The sequence below is a fragment of the Osmerus mordax genome, chromosome 16, assembly GCF_038355195.1.
Source record: "Osmerus mordax isolate fOsmMor3 chromosome 16, fOsmMor3.pri, whole genome shotgun sequence".
Taxonomy (NCBI): domain Eukaryota; kingdom Metazoa; phylum Chordata; class Actinopteri; order Osmeriformes; family Osmeridae; genus Osmerus; species Osmerus mordax.
The window spans coordinates 2,907,819-2,917,818 of NC_090065.1; the positions used below are offsets into that span (position 1 = coordinate 2,907,819).

Below are 10,000 nucleotides of genomic sequence, written 5' to 3' on the forward strand. Positions count from 1 at the left end.
CTTGATGGCGGGCCGGCTCACGCCGTTGGTTGCCACGGCGCCCACGCACTTCTTGCTGCTGATGTGGGAGGAGTAAGAGCCGGAGTGGGAGAAGCGCTTCTTACAGCTGGGGCACTCGTACGGCTTCTCTCCTGAGGAGGGAGAGAGAGAGAGAGAGAGAGAGAGAGAGGGAGGGAGGGAGGGAGGGAGGCAGGCAGGCAGGAAGGAAGGAAGTAAAATTTTAATGAGAGCTGATTGGACCAGTGAAAGGATGGGTTGAAAAGCCAGTAGGATTAACCAGCTGGCTTGTTGAGGAGCCTTCAGATATCAAGCTTTTCATGATGAAGCATTTACAGGGACACAAAACGATGGCACACTGGACTATAGCTTGAGACTGGATAATAACTGTAATCAGAAATGTATTATCATAGCGTCTAACGCTGTTGAAAAGGAGAACACCAATAAATATCTGCCTGAGCTCTGAGGCGTGGGCTGGGAGAAAACTGTGGGGACAGTGGTAGTGCGTGTGAGTGCGTGTTGTTTATAAGTGTGTGTGTGTGGGTATAAGTGAGTGTGGGTATAAGTGTGTACATGAGTGCATGTGTGTGAGTCGAGAAAGTGAGCGTGTTTGGGAGTGAGAGAGTGAGTGTGTAAGTGAACGCATAGGCTGAAATCCCAGGGGGGACAGGGGGGACACGACCCCCCCCCCCATCCTGTGAACAATAGGATTTGTCCCCCACAAAACACATAAACATAAGGACATTTAAACAATATTAAAAATATACATTTAACATAATACAACGTAGGCTATGTGTTACAGCAGTAATTTTGGTGTCCCCCTCAGGAATTGCTCTTGAGAAAATGTCATATAATCATCCTCCCCAAAATTGACAGCAGATTTTCGCCACTGAGTGAATGTGTGCGAGTGTGAGACAACAAGAATGTGTGTGTGTGTGTGTGTGTGAGGATGGCACCATCTTGCTCACCACTGTGAATGCGCAGGTGCTCTTTGAGGTGGTGTTTGTATTTGAAGGCCTTGGCACACTCCGTACACTTGAACTTCCTGTTTCCTCCCGTCGGGGTCACGTGACGCTGCGAAACAGGAAGTTTAGACTTAAGATGAAACCACCTCATTCTGACAGGTGAACTCTTATCTAAAACTGTTCTACTGTTGTGTTTCATTCAGCATGTCTATTTGTCTGGTACAGAACAAGGAGCCCCAGCCCTTACACCTGAAACAGATGAGTAAGCCCCTCGAATTAAATGACAGTTTAGATGAGGAAGGCATAATCAGTTATTGTAAACGATGCAAAAAATACAAATCATGATTTGTTACGCTACTACATTGTTTGTCAACACTGTCATAACAACTTAAAAAGATGCTGGAACAGGACCAACGTTCTCGGGTAAAGGTAAACAAATATTTTGTCATAATTTCCCTTCGTATCCCAGTCCCATCGACAACCGAGTTAGTCATGTTGTCATCGTTCAGCCGTGCCCGGAGCAGCGTTCTGACAGAGTCAGCAGGCACAGATGAAGCCAGCAGTCCATCACGACAGAGTGACAAATCGGAACGCGGTCTCGAAATCCATAACATGATTTATTCATCATGGTCCACCTCCCCAGGTAACTTTATCAAACTCATGGAGATCCTCAGGAGGAAAGCCCCCACCACAGCCCCACCACTCTGAATATTGTCAAGGCAGGCCGGCAGCCAATGAGGTACTAGGAGGAGCAAGGGAGTCGGGGGAGGGGGGAGGAAGAAGAGAAGAGAGGAGGGGAGAGGAGGAGAAGAGGAGGGGAGGGGAGGAGGAGGGGGAGGAAGAAGAGAAGAGAGGAGGGGAGAGGAGGGGAGGGGAGGAGGGGAGGGGAGGAGGGGGAGAGGAGGGGAGGGGAAGAGGAGAGGATGGGATGAGGAGAGGAGAAGAGAGGAGGGGAGAGGAGGAGGAGAGGGGACGGGAGGAGGGGATGAGGGGATGAGGAGAGGAGGGGATGAGGAGAGGGGAGCCTCTGTACCTGTTCCCGCCCAGTCTTGTGCACAGCCATGTGGCGGTCCAGCTGAGTGCGGTACTCAAAGGTGTAGCTGCACTGCGAGCAGCTGAAGTTGTCGTCGCTCTTCTCGTGACGGAGCTTGATGTGGTCTTTGAGCGCCGCGTGGCGTTTGTACCCTCGCAGGCAGTAGGGGCAGGTGTGGAGCTGGGGGAAGACATCCGGGGTCCCTGGAGGAGAGGAGGAAGGAGGGGGTGGGGGTGGGGAGGGGGAGAAGGAGAGTGAGGGAGAGAAAGATGGACAATTTTAAAACCATCTGTCACTGACAGTTCCATCCCTACACATCCTGGTCCTCTGGATGACACCTGTGTGTGTGTGAGGTGTGTGAGGTGTGTGTGTGGCTTAATCCTCGTACCGTTCTCGTCCGGCGTGCTCTGTTGGTGGTCGTCCTCTGGGGCTTGTGGGTAAATGACGGGCGTGTCACCCTGCTGTAGGATCTCCTTCACCAGGGCATCTTTACCCCCCTCCTCCTCCTCCTCATCCTCCTCCTCCGACACACACTCCTCCTTCACCGCTACACACACACACACACACACACACAAAGTGTTAGTCACGACAGAAAGCGTCATAGTTTGAACCATAGCTCGTTAGACCAACAGTGACAAAAATGTAGTCAAAAGTCAGATCCACCCACAACGCCTACAGACACACAGCTGATGGTGTTCTGCTGGTGTTGTGTTCTGGGTTCAGTCACTACTGCAGCTACAGGAATAACCCCTCCTTGTGTGAGACACATGTAGTGTGATAGATGACAGCTAGGGGGCGACACAGGGCCTGACCTCAACTAGCTTCTATCAACTATTGCGTGATTCATCTCTCTATCTCTGTTCCTCTCTCTCTCTCTTTCTCTCTCTACCTTGCTCGCCCCACACGTCGTTATGTTCCAGCATCATGGCCTCTACCCAGGCTGCTCTGATGTCTGGTGGGAGTCAGGTGGCTGAGCGGTGAGGGAATCGGGCTAGTAATCCGAAGGTTGCTAGTTCGATTCCCGGTCATGCCAACTGACGTTGTGTCCTTGGGCAAGGCACTTCAACCCTACTTGCCTCGGGGGAATGTCCCTGTACTTACTGTCAGTCGCTCTGGATAAGAGCGTCTGATAAATAATTAAATGTAAATGTAAATGTCTGTCCGCCCTGCAGTCTGTGAGCCTGTCTGTGATCACGAGAGGATGCAGAGCCACAGGTCACCACAGCCTGACCCCAGGTCAGTGGGACCGCAGCCTGTAGTTAGCGGTCGTCAAGATGACCCACGGTGCTAAGCTGTTACCTGGCTCCGTCAATTACACAGACTCCTGTCTCTCTCTCTTTTCCCCTCTCTCTCCTCCTGTCTGTCTCTCTTTCCTGTCCTTCTCTGTATCATGTCTATATTTCCTTCGGTCTATCTCTCCTCTCTCCCTCCTGTCTGTCTCTCTCCTGTCTCTCTCTCCGTCTTTCTCTCTCCTCTCTCTCCTTCGGTCTGTCTCTCCTCTCTCTCTCTCTCTCTCTCTCTCTCTCTCTCTCTCTCTCTCCTCTCTCTCTGTCCAACACAGATAACAGAATCTCCTAGAGTCATCCAGTCAGGGCATGTAGACATGCAGCGGCTGGCCAGCAGCACATAGCAGCTGTTAGCATTAGCAGCTCACACACATTGTATGTTACTTATTTTAGTTCCTTTTTATTCAACCACGTAAAAAAACAACCGATTGGGGCTAAGCGCCCGTCCATCTATCAGCTACTGAACGATTCATCTCTCTCTGTCCCTTTCTCTCTCTCTCTCTCTCTCTCTCTCTCTCTTTTCATTCTATCATTCACTTCCCCACACACTTTCTCTCTATCACTCACTCCCCCTCACTCACTCAATCACTCACCCCCCCTCTCTCCCCTTACGCTCTCTCTATAACACTCTTTCTCTCTCACTCTCTCGCCTCCCCCCTCACCATCTCTCCCCTCACGCTCTCTCTATAACACTCTTTCTCTATCTCTCACTCTCTCGCCTCCCCCCTCACCATCTCTCCCCTCACGCTCTCTCTATAACACTCTTTCTCTCTCACTCTCTCGCCTCCCCCCTCACCATCTCTCCCCTCACGCTCTCTCTATAACACTCTTTCTCTCTCACTCTCTCGCCTCCCCCCTCACCATCTCTCCCCTCACGCTCTCTCTATAACACTCTTTCTCTATCTCTCACTCTCTCGCCTCCCCCCTCACCCTCTCTCCCCCTCTTTGGTGTTGTGGGGCTGGCCAGGAGGGGATGTGTGGAGGGAGCGTGTGATTGGCTGAGCCCAGAGAGCACATGCCTCTTGCTAAGCCTTCCTTTCTTCACTTTTCTTTCCTTCCTTCTTCTGTCCTCTCCAATCAACCTTTATCACCAAAGGAAAAGACGCCCTGCTTTCCAAAGCCTGCGTGAGGCAGTCCAAACCAGCACTGAGCCATGCCAAACACTGAAAGAGTCCTTTCATGGGAATTCAGAGTGACAAAAGAATGAATATAATATAATGTTAATATATGCCGTTGGCTCTATAAAAATTCAAAAACTCAACTGACCCACTAAAAAAGGGAGAGAGAAGTTGAAGATTATACACTCTGACCTAAAGTGGCTGACATAATACTTAATCTTTCGTTTCGCCCTGAAAAGGAGTCTTAAGTTGGCCACCGAGCTAGCGGCGCAGGCTAACGGAACACTTTGGCAGCTGAAGAGTTGCCATGGGGATTAAGCGCTTTAAAGGGTGGCAGGACCTGTGCCAGCAAGCCCCGCCCCTTCCTGCTGGGGTGGGAGAGGGACAGGTGCACTCTGGGAGTGCAGCTAGAGCCAGGGGGGAGGGGGATGGGAAGGGGGAGGGAGGGAGGGTGGGTGGGTGGGTGGGTGGGTGGGTGGGTGGAAGGGCAGAGCTCTGCTAAAGCTCCAGTTTTAATACTGGGTCTTTTCTACTTCCCATGACCTCATCCTCAAACACTCTCCTGCTCCAGCACACTCATCGTTTTCCCCTCTCTCTCCCTCTCTCTCCCTCTCTCTCCCTCTCTCTCCCTCTCCCTCCCTCTCCCTCTCTCTCCCTCTCTCTCCCTCTCTCTCCCTCTCTCTCCCTCTCTCTCCCTCTCTCTCCCTCTCTCTCTCTCTCCCTCTCTCTCCCTCTCTCCCTCTCTCTCCCTCTCTCTCCCTCTCTCTCCCTCTCTCTCCCTCCCAGGCGCTGGTCGGTTTGTAGCGTTCCTCAGGTGATGGGATCTGATCCTCACCACCACAGAGAGCCAGCAGCAGCTCAATGTCAGGAGAGAAGAAAACAGGAAATCACAAGTTCACACACACACTCACTCACATTAACACACACACAGAAGCACACTCACACAAGCACACACAAACACTCACTGAAGCATACACACACTCAAAGAGGCACACACTCACACAAGCACACACACACACTCACTGAAAAACACACTCACAGAAGCACACACACACACACCAATGAGCACGCTCAGTCGAACACACACACACAAACTTTGCCGGGGCATGTCACACACACACAGTCCGAGTGGATTTACAAGGTGCTCTAGATGGATGGAGACTGTAGGGCTGGTCTGCAGAGGGCCACCTCACTGCCACCTCACTGCCAGAGGAGAGCCAATCTCCCATAAACCACTTCTTTATCTCTGCTCTCATGGCCTACACACACTCACAAACACACACACACACACACACAAACTCACAACACACACCTGTCCCTGGGTCTATAGAGTGAGACATGGCCTACACACACACGCACACACACACACACGTCCCTGGAACAACAGAGTAGGCTGAGCTTGTTTTCAAGCAGGGAATAGAGTGAGAACTAGTCAGTGGTTCCTGATTGAGTTATCTATAGTACAGATCTGTGTGTGATGGGCTGAGTGTGTATGTGTGATGGGCTGAGTGTGTGTGTGTGATGGGCTTGAGTGTGTATGTGTGATGGACTGAGTGTGTATGTGTGATGGGCTGAGTGTGTGTGTGTGTGATGGACTGAGCGTGTGTGTGTGTGATAGACTGAGTGTGTGTGTGATGGGCTGAGTGTGTGTGTGTGTGATGGCTGAGTGTGTATGTGTGTGATGGGCTGAGTGTGTATGTGTGTGTGATGGACTGAGTGTGTATGTGTGTGTGATGACTGAGTGTGTGTGTGTGTGTGATGACTGAGTGTGTGTGATGGGCTGAGTGTGTATGTGTGTGATGGACTGAGTGTGTGTGATGGGCTGAGTGTGTATGTGTGTGATGGGCTGAGTGTGTATGTGTAGTGATGGACTGAGTGTGTGTGATGGGCTGAGTGTGTATGTGTGTGATGGACTGAGTGTGTGTGAATGGGCTGAGTGTGTATGTGTGTGATGGGCTGTGTGTGTGTATGTGTGTGATGGACTGAGTGTGTGTGATGGGCCTGAGTGTGTATGTGGTGTGATGGACTGAGTGTGTGTGATGGGCTGAGTGTGTATGTGTGTGATGGGCTGAGTGTGTATGTGTGTGATGGACTGAGTGTGTGTGATGGGCTGAGTGTGTATGTGTGTGATGGACTGAGTGTGTGAGCTCTGAGCTGGAGATGATGGATAGTCTGGGTTCAGGGGGAACAGAGAGGGCTTATACTGAAGGCCTTCACCTGGAGAGACACACACACACACACTTTTACACACACACACACACACACACGCACGCACACACACGCGCACACACACACACACAAGAACAGACACACGTGTGTGTGTGTGTGACAGAGATTTAACAGCTTCCTGCTACATCTAAAGTGACCCCTGACCTCATAACTTCCTGTGTGCTGAACACAGACCCCCATGTGCTATGAAGGAATGATCTGGACACCATCTCTGTGTCAAACACACACACGCATACACACATACAATACTTATAATAGCAAATAATAGCACACACAAACCTATTCACCTACAAACAGAACTTAACGTATCACTTAATTTGCTATGCTTCATGAAAAGGTTTTTATGAATATTCTCGGACACACAAAGAAGCGACGGGAGAGACCCTGGCTGATCTCATGCTCTAAACAGTCAGCACATAATGAAAACACTCACACTCAAACTCTAATTGACTGGAACTGGTAAACACAGAAGTGAGGGAGAGATCTTACAGAGACGCAGTCGTTCGAGAGAGAGAGAGAGAGAGAGAGAGAGAGAGAGAGAGAGAGAGAGAGAATAGAAAGAGAGAACTGAGAGAGCTTGAGTATTGTGTGTACTCTCTAAGAGGCCCCTGTAATAAAAGGAGAGGCTGGGACTGGGGGCTGGGTCTGGGGGCTGGGGCTGGGCTGGGGCTGGGCTGGGGCTGGGTCTGGGCTGGGGGCTGGGTCTGGGGTCGGGCTGGGCTGGGGGGCTGGGCTGGGCTGGGGGCTGGGCTGGGGCTGGGGCTGGGCTGGGGTCTGAGGGCTGGGTCTGAGGGCTGGGGGCTGGGGGTCTGAGGTCTGGGGGGCCCTACCAGCTCTGGAAGACAGCTAAAGGAAGACCCCAACCGATTGTATTTTACATTGTTTAGTCTTAGAATTAGTTAAACTATAGCAATTTTTTATTTAAGATTCCTATATGTTTTTTGTATGCACCTTCCTGCCACAGTAAATTCTGTGTCTGTGTAAACCTTATATGGCGAATAAACCAAATTCTGATTCTGTTTCTGAAACACACCTGAGGGCTTCAGTCATGCCTCAGATGGAGAGACAGAGAGAGGGGGTGAGAGTGGGAAGAGGGGTATAGGTATTAATACACTGCCCACCACCTAAATGTTCACCCCACTACCACAGAGAAGAAACCTGGCCTACCTCCAGCTGACCCTGCATCCTGTCTGCAGTGTGACTCTCTCAGGCCGCAGGATAAACACAGACATCTGGACAGACCCAGTCACACAGCTCCATAGGCTGCTTTAGGCCGGCCAGCAACTGGATTTTCATTTCCTAATTATCCTTGCAGCAGAGGAACCAACATTGCGCATCAGCAGTATAAACATACAGAGTGTTTGCTTAGGCAGCGGTTTTAAAGGGCAGGGGGTCGCAGAGAGGTCAGGTATGACAAGCTCAAAAAGGGGGCCGCAGGTGGATTCTGGGTAGTGGAGGCTGTGACAGAATTTACATATACTATGCAATCCCGGAGGAGTGTCTAAATGTCAGTTGAAAGTTCACCGTCAATGCTCTTTAAGGGAGAATAATGACAATGAGGAACAATTAGCACTGCAAATAATTTCAGATTTAAGTGAGCCCATTCACTACCAGCTCAGTGTTGCTGTATGAGAGAATTATTAAAAGTTTGAGAGAGAGGGTGTAAGAGAGAGAATTCTGCGTTCATGCTTGCGTGCCTGCATGAACACACACACACACACGTGTATGCCTGTGTGTGTGTGTGTGTGAGTGCATCCTGTGTGTGTGTGTGTGTCTAAAACTGGGAGAAAAACATCTGGCAGTTTTGGCCCTTGGGCTGAGGTCTGAAGAGAGAGGAAGAGAGAAAGAGAGGGAGGGTAGTGAGATACCGTCTTTATTTATCATCTATGTGACCATCACTTTCTTTTCTCATCTCTCTCTCTCTCTCTCTCTCTCTCTCTCTCTCCTCTCTCTCTCTCTCTCTCTCTCTTCTCTCTCCCCCCCCCCCCCCCCCCTCCCTCTCTCTCCCCCCCTCTCCCTCTCTCTCTCCCTCTCCCTCTCTCTCCCCCCCTCTCCCTCTCTCTCTCTCTCTCCCCCCCCTCTCCCTCTCTCTCCCCCCCCTCTCCCTCTCTCTCTCCCTTTCCCCCTCTCCCTCTCTCTCCCCCCCTCTCCCTCTCTCTCTCTCTCTCTCTCATCTCTCCCCCCCTCTCCCTCTCCCCCCCCCCCTGCTCCCTCTCCCTTTCCCCCTCTCCCTCTCTCTCTCCCTCTCTCTCCCTCTCCCTCTCTCTCCCCCCCCTCTCCTCTCTCTCTCCCCCTCTCCCTCTCCCTCTCTCTCACTAATGCCACACCATCACAGAACCACGAGGCGCCAACACGCTTTAACTGAAATCAAGACAGTAATGGAGATCCCCTGGAACAGGTGGGAAAGATTAGACACACAACTGGTAGCGAACAAACAACGTTGCTAACACTCAGCCCATTGTGTTGTCACTGGATTAGCCGACAGAAAGCTAACTAGCGCAGTAGCTGCATAGCTACTAGGGTGGGATGTGATGTGTGAGGATGTGGACAGTAGAGTGTGCCAATCATGTGAGTGTGTGTACGAGTGTGTGTGTTGTGTCTGTGTGCGTGCATGCGTAGGCGTTCGAGTTTGTGTGTGTGTCATGCATTTTTTGATTTGAGAGCATGCACTTAACAAATCAGCATTTGCTCTGGGTGTGAGTTGTAAATAAGCTTGCAGCAGGAGTCAGCGCTATAGGCTTCAGCCCATCGTCCTGTGACATATTCAGATCACCTAGAGGAGGTGGAGAGAGAGAGGAAGAGAGAAACCGGGGGAACGAGAGAAACTGAGAGGGAGAAAGCGGAGAAAGAAATAGTGAGAAAGGGAGAGAGAGACAGAGAGAGAAAGGGAGAGAGAGAGAGAGAGAGAGAGAGAGAGAGAGAGAGAGAGAGAGAGAGAGAGAGAGAGAGAGAGAGAGAGAGAGAAAGTGAGAGAGGGAGAGGGAGAAAGTGAGAGATATACAGATGGAGGGAGACATAAGGAGGGAGAGAGAGAGAAAAGAGAGAGGGAGACAGGAGGGTGGAGTGAGAGAAAGACTGCAGTGTACACATGGATAACTGCATTTAAATGATCCATTAAATTACCAGCAGCAGTCAACCTGAGATGCATTCTTCAACTCTACACAACACTTCCGCGCAGACTGCAGCAACAGGGACAGCTAGAGATCGGTCTGGGAGAGACTCCAAACACCAGCAAACTAGCTGACACAGCTGAGGACAATCGAGTTCACTACTACTAGTTCGTCTGATGCCGAGGAGACAACAACAGCTTCCGCAGTGTAGTGTTCCCTTACTGCCAGTGTTAGCCATACCCTAGCATACCTAGGCTAGCAT

At 51.0% G+C, this 10,000-nt stretch overlaps 1 protein-coding gene across 1 annotated transcript in view; it reads right to left on the minus strand.

The window, feature by feature from the left end:
- The window catches only part of LOC136958801 (zinc finger E-box-binding homeobox 1-like), a 12,564-nt gene that overhangs the window by 251 nt on the left and 2,313 nt on the right, over positions 1–10,000 (minus strand). Inside the window, exons 3-6 of the mRNA XM_067252900.1 lie at positions 2,384–2,542; positions 1,996–2,198; positions 966–1,071; positions 22–131 (exon numbers count right to left, since the gene is read on the minus strand). Of these exons, the coding sequence (XP_067109001.1) occupies positions 22–131; positions 966–1,071; positions 1,996–2,198; positions 2,384–2,542 (578 nt within the window). The remainder of the gene's footprint in view (positions 1–21; positions 132–965; positions 1,072–1,995; positions 2,199–2,383; positions 2,543–10,000) is intronic.